Genomic DNA, 13,545 nt, shown 5'->3' with positions numbered 1-13,545 from the left:
ACTGGTATCACCAGGTACTTATGCAGCAGGGCTATAAGGGGAGGTGACTGAAATAAGGACGAGTGGGTAAAAATCTGTGTAACTCCTTCCCTCCCAGTTCCATGAAGTCAGGCCACATGGATGGGAGATTTGTTCTGTAGAGAAGGTAAAACAGAGGGTCTCTTCATCAGGCTAATCATACAGAGTTGAGTGTCACAGCAGGCATTGGTGGTATAGTGCTAAGCATAGCTGCCTTCCAGAGTTGAGTGTCAGGGTACTTATTATAAACATAGATATTAATTGAATATTTACCTACTGAATGGTAGACATTCCTAACTTCATCCTCCAGCTGGTTCTTGTAAGTTAGCAACCAGCTTTTATCCTGTAGGCAAGAGCTTGGAAGATATTCTGAGATACTTCCAATAAACTAGTCACAGAAAATTCCTAAAGTTACCACCACTGGGACTTTCACAAACAACACAGCCCAGCTAAACTTCCCTGATATGAGTAGGTATCACCTACCGGTTGATCAACCCATTCCGCATGCTTCTACTTCCAAATAAGAGCAGCCAAACAAGCAGCATGAGCTATCAGGGGAGAGCCTCTGATATGAAAAACAGAGAGCAAAATAAACATAAAAATGCAACAGAGACACAGAGGGAAAACCATGTAAAGACACAGGGAGAAGATGGCCATCTACAAGCCAAGGAGAAAGGCCTCAGTAGAAATCAGCCCTACTGCCACCTTGATCTTGGACTTCTAATCTTCAGAACTGTGAGAAAATAAATTTCTCTTGTTTAAGATGCATGCACACACACAAACAGCAAAAATTTTAAAGGGAGAAGGAAACAATTCAAAAACCAAAATTATCACTAATATACTCAGACAAGATGATACAACCATGAAACACAAGAATACTATATACATGTATATATATATGTATACGTATATGTATATGTATGTGTGTGTGTGTGTGTGTATATACACACACATACATATATATATATATATATATATATATATATATATATACACACATACATACATATATACATATGAAAAGATAACCGGGGCACTTGGGTGGCTCAGTCAGGTAAACTTCCAACTTCAGCTCAGGTCATGATCTCGTAGTTTGTGAGTTCGAGCCCCACATTAGGCTCTGTGCTGACAGCTCAGAGCCTGGACCCCGCGTCGGTTTCTCAGTCTCCCTCTCTCTCTGCCCCTCCCCCCACTCATGCTCTGGCTCTCTCTCTCAAAAATGAATAAACATTAAAAAATTTTTTTTAAAAAAAGAAAAAACTTAAGAGTGGGGAAAAGCTTCTGGAAAATTAAAAATAAATATTTTTAAAATATGATAGCAGAAATGAAAAGAACTCAATAAAAGGATTAGAAGATAAAGTCTCTTCCAAAAAGAGAAGGGAAATAAAAATTTAAAAAAAGAAAAGAAAATTAAAGTACAAGTCCAGGGAATCCTATATTGGAATAATAAATTCCAGAAAGAGCAATCAGAACAAAAAAGAGGGGAAGAGACACCAAAATAATTTAAGGACCTTTCCCAGAGTTGAAGGGCATGAGATTCCATTGAGAATACCCATCATGACAGACAGACTAATACAAAGGTCCATTGTCATGGAATTTCAGAACACTGGAAACAAAGAGAAAAATCTTACAAACTTCTAGAGAGCAAAAACAGCCATCAAGATCTCAAATAATGTACTTCCCATACACTCTTTCTCTAGAAGCTACTGGAGCAAGTATTCCAAAAGCAAATCAAGACAGAGAAAAATCTGGGATACAGGAAACAAGAAAGCTTTCACAAGAAGGAGAACTACATGTGTGCCAGGTGCCCAGGGTAAATGGTCTGAGAGAAAGTGGGAAAAGTTCTCCAAAGAGATTAATCAATAAAATACCTTATGTACCTGGATATATGAAGGAGATTTAGATCTTGGAGAAGAGCTTAGGGTTGAAATGGTAATAATACAAAACTAAAAAAGCAAGGCAATTATTAATACCAGGGAAAACAAAAAGTGCTACAGGGAAGGAGAAGTAATCATCAATAGTTCAAGGCTCAGTTATAAACAGGGTTTATATAATCATAGAGAAAAGAGATTAACCAAAATTATGATGTATCTATATTGAGAGTAGCAGTGGGGACAGAAAAGATGAATGTGTTGTAATGATGTGTGGGAGGACAGACAAGAGTTAAATCCTCATCTTCCTTAGTGAGAAGTCATTAGATAATTCCTCAATCTCATAAGCCAGAGAGGAGCAAGACACTGTTATTTAAAATTTTGGATGTATATACCAAAGGAATGTGCTAAAAGAGTTTAAAGTGAGAACCAATGGGAAGGATAAAATGAAGAATAAGAGGACAGGAGACCACTGGAATGTTTTGGGTAACAAATCTTTGAAACTTTATGTACATATACATATAATTTATTTGTATACATAACTATTAAAAATAATATACATGCATAACTTTAAAAAACCCCCAAAATTGTGAAAAACAAAAAAATGTTGCAAAACATTCTGTTTGCCAGGTCACTGTATATTTCTAAATTCTTCTTTATTATGAAATTATAGATAAATAATAGAAGTGTTTCATTAGACATGAAATATATTTGAAAAAAAAATAAATTGCTTTCATATTAAATTATTAGTATACTTAGGTCTACGTGATCCTTTTCTTAGCATATATAGGTACTGATTCCAAGTATTTTGGGTCAATTCCATTTCACAGCACTTAAATATAAAGTACTCACAAGCTCTAGTGGACTGAGACGAGCACTGGAGATAGGCCTGGAATCAGATGACTCAAAACTGGATGCATGGAGGCTAGCAGAGGAGATGGAACAGAAATATTAGTTTGTGAAGAATCATTTATTTCTAGTATATGTTAGTTAACTTTAGCCCAAACCAAGTAAAAGCATTTAATGCATAAGCCTTGAGGAAGAAACAATTTTAAAAAATCACAGTACTTAGAACATTTTATTAGTAAGTCTTTTCATTACTTTTAGGGGGATTACAAGTTACCGAATAATGAAGAGAAGAAATGTATACAGTGATTTTTTAAAAAAGCTTTGTTCATATTGCTTTACAGATTTGCTATGACAACCACTATTTACCATTTTAAACCAAAGCAACTTCTGGGACCTGAGGTCTGGACTTAATATTTAGGAATCTTGAATAGATACAAGAGGTGCAATTAGCAGACATCCAACTTTAGAAAGCAACTATCCATAACTAGAATTAAGGGAAAATGTCATCTGGTAGCTACATATCCAAGTGTACAGGCAAGAGAAATGTCATTACCTAAAGGAGGAAGGAGGTCTATTTTCTGGTGTTCTTGAAGATGCCGGCCCAAATAGCTTTCTTTGGTCTTCCCGTGGTGTAAATGGTCGTTGGGTCCTAACTGTTCTTAATGCATTTCGTGCTTCACTTATGATCTCTGCGCTGGTCTTCTGCTTGGACATAGAAGGTCGATAAAATGGATCCAGCTTTTCTAACTTTTTATCATTTGGAGATAGCATCTTTCCTTTTAAAATAAAATGTTCTTCAGGTAGACACCCCACTCTGCAAACATATGGTACAAAATATTAACTGTTTTCATCCAGGACTTTAGAAAGGAGTGCTTACAAGAACAGACACTCAGATCAATGGAATAGAATAGAGAACCCAGAAATGGACCCACAAACATCTGGGAACTAATCTTTGACAAAGCAGGAAAGAATACCCAATGGAATAAAGACAGTCTCTTCAGCAAGTGGTGCTGGGAAAACTGGACAGCAACATGCAGAAGAATGAACCTGGACCACTTTCTTATACCATACACAAAAATAAACTCAAAATGGATGAAAGACCTCAATGTAAGACAGGAAGCCATCAAAATCCTAGAGAAGAAAGCAGGCAAAAACCTCTTTGATCTTGCCCGCAGCAATTTCTTACTCAACACGTCTCCAGAGGCAAGGGAAACAAAAGCAAAAATGAACTATTGGAACCTCATCAAAATAAAAAGCTTCTGCACAGCGAAGGAAACAATCAGCAAAACTAAAAGGCAACTGACAGAATGGGAGAAGATATTTGCAAATGACATATCAGATAAAGGGTTAGTATCCAAAATCTACAAAGAACTTACCAAACTCAACACCCAAAAAACAAATAATCCAGTGAAGAAATGGGCAAAAGACATGAATAGACACTTCTCCAAAGAAGACATCCAGATGGCCAACCAACACATGAAAAAATGCTCAACATCACTCATCATCAGGGAAATACAAATCAAAATCACAATGAGATACCACCTGACACCTGTCAGAATGGCTAACATTAACAACTCAGGCAACAACAGATGTTGGGGAGGATGCGGAGGAAGAGGATCTCTTTTGCATTGTTGGTGGGAATGCAAGCTGCTGCAGCCATTCTGGAAAACAGTATGGAGGTTCCTCAGAAAACTAAAAATAGAACTACCCTACAACTCAGCAACTGCACTACTAGGCATTTATCCAAGGGATACAGGTGTGCTGTTTTGAAGGGACACATGCACCCCCATGTTTACAGCAGCACTATTAACAATAGCCAAAGTATGGAAAGAGCCCAAATGTCCATCGATGGATGAATGGATAAAGAAGTGGTATATATATACAATGGAGTATTACTCGGCAATCAAAAAGAATGAAACCTTGCCATTTGCAACTACGTGGATGGAACTAGAGGGTATTATGCTAAGTGAAATTAGTCAGTCAGAGAAAGACAAAAATCCTATGACTTCACTCATATGAGGACTTTAAGAGACAAAACAGATGAACATAAGGGAAAGGAAACAAAAATAATATAAAAACAGGGAGGGGGACAAAACAAGAGACTCATAAATATGGAGAACAAACTGAGGGTTTCTGGAGGGGATGTGGGAGGGGGCATGGACTAAATGGGTAAGGGGCACTAAGGAATCTACTCCTGAAATCATTGTTTCACTATATACTAACTAATTTGGATGTAAATTTTAAAAAATAAAGTTAAAATATAAGAAAAAAAGAAAGAAAGGAGTACTTAAACTCATCCACACATGCTTAAGCCATTCCTCTATAACTAAACTAGAAAAAGTCACAAACATTTTTTAATTAAAAATCTACCAGACAGTTACAGTTACAAGATCAGGGTGGAAAAAAAGCTTTCAACAATATAGGTTGATGTGCACAGTTATGCCTATGGGAATATACTTACTCGAGGGAAATGATGTTCAAGGAAGAGAGTCAAGATGAAAGCTAAACCTGGAGAGAAAGACAATAGATCGTGAAAGAAGACAGACTAGGAAGAGAAAATCATCTCATATTCTCTAATATGTTAAAACAACAACAACAACAACAACACTGGGGGGATCTGTTAAAATTTTAACTAAAGTTTCCTTTCCCCCCCACTGTCCTCCACACAAATTGCTAGTATAAGGTTAGATTTAGGCAGATGAGTCCTATTTCCAAGCTATATTTGCTTTTCTAAATGTAGTCTGTAAACTCAGGTTAAGTTTCTGCCCCACCTTTGCCCATGATGTATTTGAATGAATTGATTCAAGTCCCCTTCAATTTGAGATAGTGTCTTAGATGAATAAATGCTAAATATCAATATCAAATATCCTTTTCCAGGCTCACTCTCTCAGTTAAGGAGTTAAAGTCATGTCCAAGGGCAATGAGAATGCAGATCCTTCTTTTTTTTTTTTTTTTTTTTTTTAAGTAGGCTCCATGCCCAGCATGGAGCCCAACACGGGGCTTGAACCCAAGACCCTAAGATCAAGACCTGAGCTGAGATTAAGATTTGGATGCTTGGGGTGTCTGGGTGCCTCAGTCGGTTAAGCATCCGACTCCAGCTCAGGTCATGATCTCACAGCTCGTGAGTTTGAGCCCTGTGTCAGGCTCTGTGCTAACAGCTGGGGACTGGAGCCTGCTTCAGATTCTGTGAGTTGGATGCTTAACTGACTGAGCCACCCAGACACCCTGAGAATGCAGATCCTTCTTAAATGCTGATGTGTCCCCATGGAGGTCTGGTTAACATGGCAAGACACCTCTACAGCTCTAAACTTTAAAAAGGGATTTTAAAAACATAACTCTAATTAGTATATGGTAATAGGTGTTCATTAAAAAAAAAAACAGTAACAACTCGGATGTCCTGAAAATGTTATATCTCTAAGGAGAAAGAGGACTGGAAATTATTCCTATATTTCAGTGCCCAATTTTAGAATAACTTCTGCAAAAAAGAAAAAATTTTTTGTGACATATGCCCAAGGAAACTAAAAAGACTTCATTTCCATAAGTAGAGTCAACAGATGATTCCTTAGACAAGTAAAGAGGATTTACTATATTATGATTGTATACATTAAGTTGTTATATAACAACAGACAACAAGAACATGTGTTTCATTCTACCCAGGCCCTACCCTAAAAGTTTTTGAGGAAAAGAGCATGATGAAAACCACAAACAATATGCCATTCCTTTCATATGGAAAGGCCCAGTGAGGTAAAACAGTAAAAAATTACTTTAAGCAGTCATATTCTAGGAATTTTTGATCTAGGATTTTGAATTTAAGCAAAGTCTCCAAAATCATGTAGATTAATACAACTAACAAAAACTATGACAGGCCAGGGGCGCCTGGATGGCTCAGTCAGTTGAGCATCCAACTCTTGATTTTGGCTCAGGTCATGATCCCAGGGTCATATGATTGAGCCCCACATGGGGCTCTGCCCTGATGGCACGGATCCTGCTTGGGATTCACACTCTCTCTCCCTCTGCCCCTCCCCCACTCATGCTCACTCTCTCTCTTAAATAAAAAAAGTTTAAAAATAAAACACAAAAAACCGACAGGCCAAGTACATTTTGCTTCTAATGCTTCTGATATGATTGCCTGTTTCTTTTTAAAATATTCAATGTTAATTATTAAAAATATGTATAAAGTGTTTTTTAATTTTTTAAATGTTTATTTATTTTTGAGAGACAGAAAGACAGAGCATGAGCAGGGGAGGGGCAGAGAGAGACAGCGACAGAATCCAAAGCAGGCCCCAGGCTCTGAGATGTCAGCACAGAGCCCGACGCGGGGCTCGAACCCACAAGTCATGAGATCATGACCTGAACCAAAGTCGGATGCTTATCTGATTGAGCCACCCAGGCACCGCTAAAGTGTTTTTTATAGAGCCATATATACATGTTTCCCCTGCTATCGAAAAGTAGAGCATTCCTATGAAAACTCTGGTAAGCCGAAATGGCGTAAAGCATACCGTATTCCCCACTTTCTGCCAGTTTGCTTTTACAAAAGACCTACATTAATAACCTGTTTTCACTCACCAGTGAAATAGATTTCACTGAAATAGATTTCAGTAGAAATCTGAAGAGGATTTTCACTTTTACAAAGAAAGCCCTAATGCAGGTCTTGCATAAAAGCAAAGTGATATAACATGAATCTTCAGAAGTAGGACATACCTGTATTCTTTCTGGATGCAAAATAATATAAATTCAGTCCCATCACATCTAATTCAAGTGGCCATATCACTTTTTAAAAGGCCCACTGCAGTAAAGAAAGTATACCACTCAGTGAGAAGAAGTTCTATATAATGAACAGGTGTCCCCCAGAGCCCAAATCAGGTTTGTGATTCCTTTGGCCCCACATAGCACTAATAAGTCTAGCAATATCAAAGGTAATCTGGCAAACAATAAAGATTAGAGAAAGTGCTTTGGATGAGTGATAATGGACCATCATTCCTGACTGAGGTTTTGTATTTTAGTTTGCATGGAAAACTATATTCTTTCATGGAGTAAGGAAGCAGGAATATTTACTCAGGTCAAATGCTAACAATTTTGTACTTTATTTGGGCACACAGTAATTTAAATTGATTAAATATTGGAGGAAATAATATAGATAATGGGCTTAAAAATATGTTTGTACATAAATTTTACCACTAATTCTAACACAACTTTCTCTCTCCCTCTTCCTTTCTCCTCCTCCCAAACCTTAACAGTTACATTGTGAGAAGCAGTTTCAATAATGTAAGATCTACACAGTTAATCTATTATTATATTAATGTTAATATGTCATTAAATCAAATATGGAAATGTTCAGTGATATAAGTGAACTGAGTTAGAAGTTTGTTTTGGGGGGGTAGGGAAGTATTTTTTTTCTTTATATTTGTTAAATTACAAATTCTTATCAAAGAGGATTTTTGCCAACTTCAACAATCACTCAGAGTTTGAAAGCTTGTCTGTTATAGTAAAGTACACCTGAACTAGAAGACAATAGTATCACAGAAATTTTAACTTTATAAAAATTCTCCTAACAATTGGAACAAATCCATTCAGTTAGTATGGATTAAATACCAAGCACTATGCTAAACAGTCTCGAGTACATCCTCTCAGTTAATCCCTACAGCAGTTCTGTGAGGGAGGGAGTCTTAGACAATAGTACAAAAGCTATGACATATGCCCAGAGATGATATTCAAACTGTTACTCATGAGATGGGGTGGGAGGAGCAGGGCAGTCAGAGGCCCTGGGGCTACAGCTATTTATGCACCAATATAGAGACATGCCAATATTTTCACATCAGGAGCAGCTTTCTTGGAGTGTACAAGTTAAATGTCAGCCTTGCTTCCAAATAATCTTAATACAATGTAGAAACTATGGGGTCAATGAAAAAAACTGAGATAACTCCCATGTTATTACAAAAAAAGGAAGGGATTTCTGACTGGGAGAAGGTGTCAGGGAGACTTCCTAGAGGAGCTGGTCCTTGAGCTGGGTTCTGAAAAATGCTGAATTTGAAGCATGCGGCAATGGCTGATATCAGGGCTGCAGTAGAGAAGGAATTTCCAGGAAAGTCAATGGGTGAGCCAAGGCAGAGTGCCAAGAACATATGGAGTGTGTGCTGGACAAGAATGAGCTCTGGAAATATAAACTGGAGTTGGACCAGAGAGAGAATGGAATAGCAGGTCAAGAAAATAAATAAAAGCTGCTGAGCAAATTAATTAATAGATTTTGAGGCATGTTGTGATCCGGCAGGGGTGGGTAGGACGAAAAGGAAAAAGACTAGAAGGGACAAAATCAGGTAGTTCTTGTGTAATCAGCCAACTAACTCTTAGAGGTCCTCAAGGAAGCATTCCTGGACATGCCTCTCCCCCTCCTCCAGCCTCAGTTAGGTGTTCCTCCTCCATACTCTGCAAGGTCACTGGTTGGCCTCTAGCAGTACACCCTCCCACTGTGCTCCTGGTGTTGCCTCACCAGACTCTGAGCCGCAATTCTTTATGTGAGGCACAGCTGAAGGTGTGGAGGTCAACACTCGTAGAATCGCTGAACTCCATATTCAAATATAGATCTAAGAAATATCCAGCTGAAGGCAATATGGCTTCTTTCATTGGAGACATTTGTTACAATGGGTTAGAAAGGCATATGGGACTTTATCTCAAATGGTATCTGATTCTTGAGCCATGTGGTGATATGAGATCAAATTCAGTCGCCTCTTCCTTCCTTGCCTTTACTTCAAGTTGCCTGGCATGGAGTAAGACTTGATCAACGGGGTGATCTGTGAATGCAGCATGGAAAGCCTGAGATAAAGGAGTAAAGGCAAAACAAAGGGAAGAAGAGAGATGAGAATAAGTGAGGGACAACAAGAACAGAAGAACTAATAGGATTTGGTGTCGGAGAGGACAGGAAGGAGCCAGAGGTGACACTTTATGCAAACCTGAAGGGGTGGGATCAGAGGGCAAGGGGATCTTTTTTAAAAGAAAACAGGAGTAGACTTTGAAGGGAAAGAAGAAAAAGGTTGCGTTCTGTCTTGCATCATTGTCCTGAGTTTACGACGTCCATAGGATCCCTAGAGGATGAACACCACCAGCAGTAGGATACTTGAAGCTGGAGACCTTCATTTTTAACAAAATATTTCTCACTCGTTGGGGGAACATTTCAGAGTCATTATTTGTAAAAATTCATAGTTCATTATAAAGACCTGTCTTTACCTTTGCTGCCAGTAGTCACCTGAACCAGAGCCTTCTTGCTAAACGCAGCACTGCACTATCAAGATGTCGGCGACAAGAGAAAGGCTGACCATCTCCACCCCTCTATTCCTTGCAAATCAAATGCAGATCATCCTCAATTTCTAATAGAGTGACATCCTGAAAAACCCGTCGTGAGTTGAAAATATCATTAAGTTGAAAATTCATTCAATACACCTAACCTACTGAACATCATAGGACAGCACAGCCTAAACATGCTCAGGAATACTTACATTAGCCCCCAGTTGGGCAAAATGGTCTAGCACAAAGCCTATTTTAGAATGAGTGTTGAAGGGCTCATGTAATTTATTGAATACTATGCTGAAAATAAAAACCAGAATGGCAGTATGAGTACAGGATGGTTGTAAGTGTATCAATCATTTACCCTCATGATTTCATGGCTGGCTGGAGGGCTACCACTGGCTGCCACTACCCAGCATCACAAGAGAGTATCGTAGAACATAGTGCAAGCCCGGGAAAAGATCAAAATTCAAAGTATGGTTTCTACTGAATATATATTGCTCTCACACCGTTGTAAAGCTGAAATTTTTTGAGTTGAACCACTGTGAGTCAGGGCCATCTGTACTCAAGACCTTCCATGATTTTGAAATACTTTTCTGTTGATCTGAGCACCCAGAGGGGTAGTGGTTAAAGTGCAGTGCTGGAACAGGGGCCCAAATACTCTCTGGCAATTCACAGCTAGGTGACCTTGGCAAGGATTGTAATGACTCTAAGCTTCCTTTTCCTCATCTGTAAAACGACGATGGTGACAATAATTGATTGCCTCATAGGATTGTTCTGATAACGAAATGACATAATTCATGTAAAGTGCTTTAGCATGGTGCCTGGCCCTTAAGGAAGAGTTAACTACTACCCAGGCACTATATCATAAAAGGATACAATAAGAATTCTCCCATGAATAAAAAAAAAAATGCATTTAAAATAAGAAATGGCAAAATGAAAGTAAATGATGTTTCTTCAGTGTTTCCATAAATTTCACAAGTTCAAGTTTAAATGAGGAGTGTTTTTTTATGAAAAGGGAGAATTTTTAATAGGTATTTTATCGAATATCAGGTAGGCCAAATCAACAACTAATCAGTTTTGTAGACTCACAAAATAGGATACAAACAGAGTGCTACTTGCTTTTCTACCAAGTTAAAACAATTCTAGGGATGGAAGGCCTGCTGTGATAGTCGTGGGAACTGATAATAAGAGGCATTATATGTACATACGATATAGTTTACTGTATATTGTTACACACACCTTTTTTTATTTATTGGGGCCCTCCTTATGTACAATCTGTGTGACGGTGGCGAGGTCGCTGTCTAGACAAAGCCCCTTGGTTTACCACTCTGGCATCCAACAAGTATTTCCAAGCTTCTGTTAAGCGCCATGCACTTAGCTAAATGAGCAGTGTACAGAAGAAATAAGGACAGCCGCGAACCGACCCCGAGAGCATACACAGGGCCTCTCTCCCCACATTGGGGGCAGAAAGGCGGACCAGGGCAGGAGAGGTCCCCGGTGAACCCACGAGGGACGCCTCACCTCCCGTGCGGACAGCAGCTTCCCCACTCCCGGCAATGCCCCCTCCTCCACGGGTTCAGGCCAGGGTACAGCGTGGTCACCCTGCCTGCCAGCCCACCCTCCTCCCGGCCTGCTAGCCCGCCCGCTCCACTAGGCCTGCCAGCGTCTCCATGGTAACCGTACACAAACTACCTACCCGGGGCGCCTGGGCCGCCTGCCTGCTGAGCCAGGTCGCTGCTGGGCGGGCGGAACGGGACAGGAAATGAACTGGGAGTGGGCGCAGGGAAGGGGGCTTCCGGCCAGCCCCAAAGTCCCTGTGATTAGCGCTGGTGACATTAACAGCTGCGGAGGTTCAGCTCATCCTCGAGCTCTCCCGAGGCAGCGTCTGCGGCGAAGGCGCGGGCAGGGTGGGGCGGGGCGGGGCGGGGCCCGGAGAGGCAAGACTGGGAGGTCTCCCGGCGTCGCTCGGCCACTGGGCCTGCGCGGGTCACCCACAACACCCACCCCCCCACCACCACCGCCCCCGCCCTTCCCCGCGCATGCGTAGAAATGCTGAGGCTCTGGCGGGTCAGTGCGTTGGCGGGAGGATCCTGGGCGAGAGCTGCGAGCCGTAGTGCGCTGCATCGCCCTGGAAGACGGGTGGCGAGGAGTTACCTTTTAAATTAGCAGCTTAGGAACCACATTTGTTGAGACCCTACGAGAACTCAGCACCACTATTAAGTAACAATATGCAGGATGGCAGCTTAGTGCTTTAGGGTTAAGAGTCAGGGTATACTCATTCAAGTTGCAGGGCTGTATAGACTTGAACTAGTTGCTTAACCTCTCAGTTTCCTCATGTGTAAAATGAAAGGAATTAGGAGTACCTACCTAGGTCTTGTGGCTGTGGCAAGACTGAATGAGAAAATAGATACAAAGCGCTATGCACGTGGCAAGGAATGAATGTTGAACTGTTAGCTATTTTTAAGCCCTTGCATGGGTGCAGCGCTTTAGAGTTTACAAAGGGTGTTTTACTGTATATTTTCTTTTGAAGCGTCCCTGCCACTCTGACCTAACAAGCCTGGTGTCCGCATTCACAGGAGACAAAATAGGGTTCCAGGGTGTAGTGAGTGACAGTGATAGATTCAAGTCTTGGCTTCCCATAGACAAACATTTTTTGTTCTTATTGCGCCCTTACCGTTGATTGGCAAAAAGTACCCCATTTATGTTTTTGGTTTAAATTCTGTTCTCTCCTATTTAGACTATTCAGCAACACTTTATTTACAGTGTTAAATACAAGTGAGACCATAATCACTCCATTCAGGTTTGCACTGCGTTTTATAAATATGGGGATTTTTCAGCTGAAGTGTTGTCAACATAAAAAATGCCACATGCCTTGGTGCTAAGTATCTTGTAAAGAATAATTAAATTGAAAATATTCTTGAGTGCATATTATGTGTAAGGCATCATGCTAGCTGGGAAATACTAACTGAAAACTAAAGGAATGTAAGTAGTCTTCAAAGTATCCAACAGGACTTTACACATAGCAGACAATACACACTTAGTTGGTTGGGTAATTTTAAGATCTGAAGCGAAGTATTTGTGTTCTTCCGGGTTGGAATTTTTTTTTCCGGTGAGTCAACATGACTTATCACATCATCAACTCCCTTTTACTGCCACTGGACTCCATTGTGCAAAGGGAACTTTGACTACTTAATATAAAACCATAACTAATGTTTTGAATTCACAACTTGTGACATGTAATTAAAATGCAACTATATTTTTGTGTCTCACAGCTGTTTTAAGATATATTCAGTGTTGGTTATCTTCCCCTGACCCCACATGGAAAGTTGGGTCAAGTCCTTGTATTTTCTGCTCATTTTTAGATACCTGATAGTTGCCCCCTTCATTCCCCTCTCCAGTAACAGGTCTCCAGATGACTTTCCCAGCAGGGATGCAATTGGCTTAGGCTCCACTCCCCCATTCACTAGAGGCTACTTTAAGACCCAACCTGGGTGGAGGTCCCTGGGTGGCTTATTCAGGTGATTGT

The 13,545-nt window shown here is 40.1% G+C and overlaps 1 protein-coding gene across 1 annotated transcript in view; it reads right to left on the bottom strand.

The window, feature by feature from the left end:
* ARMC2 (armadillo repeat containing 2) overlaps positions 1 to 11,937 on the bottom strand; it is a 108,075-nt gene extending 96,138 nt beyond the window's left edge. The window contains exons 1-4 of the mRNA XM_043592066.1: positions 11,716 to 11,937; positions 5,200 to 5,246; positions 3,292 to 3,552; positions 2,742 to 2,814 (exon numbers count right to left, since the gene is read on the bottom strand). Of these exons, the coding sequence (XP_043448001.1) occupies positions 2,742 to 2,814; positions 3,292 to 3,509 (291 nt within the window). The 5' untranslated portion in view covers positions 3,510 to 3,552; positions 5,200 to 5,246; positions 11,716 to 11,937. The remainder of the gene's footprint in view (positions 1 to 2,741; positions 2,815 to 3,291; positions 3,553 to 5,199; positions 5,247 to 11,715) is intronic.
* Between the last annotated feature and the right edge of the window lie 1,608 nt (positions 11,938 to 13,545).

Source organism: Prionailurus bengalensis, chromosome B2 (genome assembly GCF_016509475.1).
Source record: "Prionailurus bengalensis isolate Pbe53 chromosome B2, Fcat_Pben_1.1_paternal_pri, whole genome shotgun sequence".
Taxonomy (NCBI): domain Eukaryota; kingdom Metazoa; phylum Chordata; class Mammalia; order Carnivora; family Felidae; genus Prionailurus; species Prionailurus bengalensis.
The sequence above is the reverse complement of the archived record's forward strand: the minus strand, read 5'-3'. Positions and strand labels throughout refer to the sequence as shown.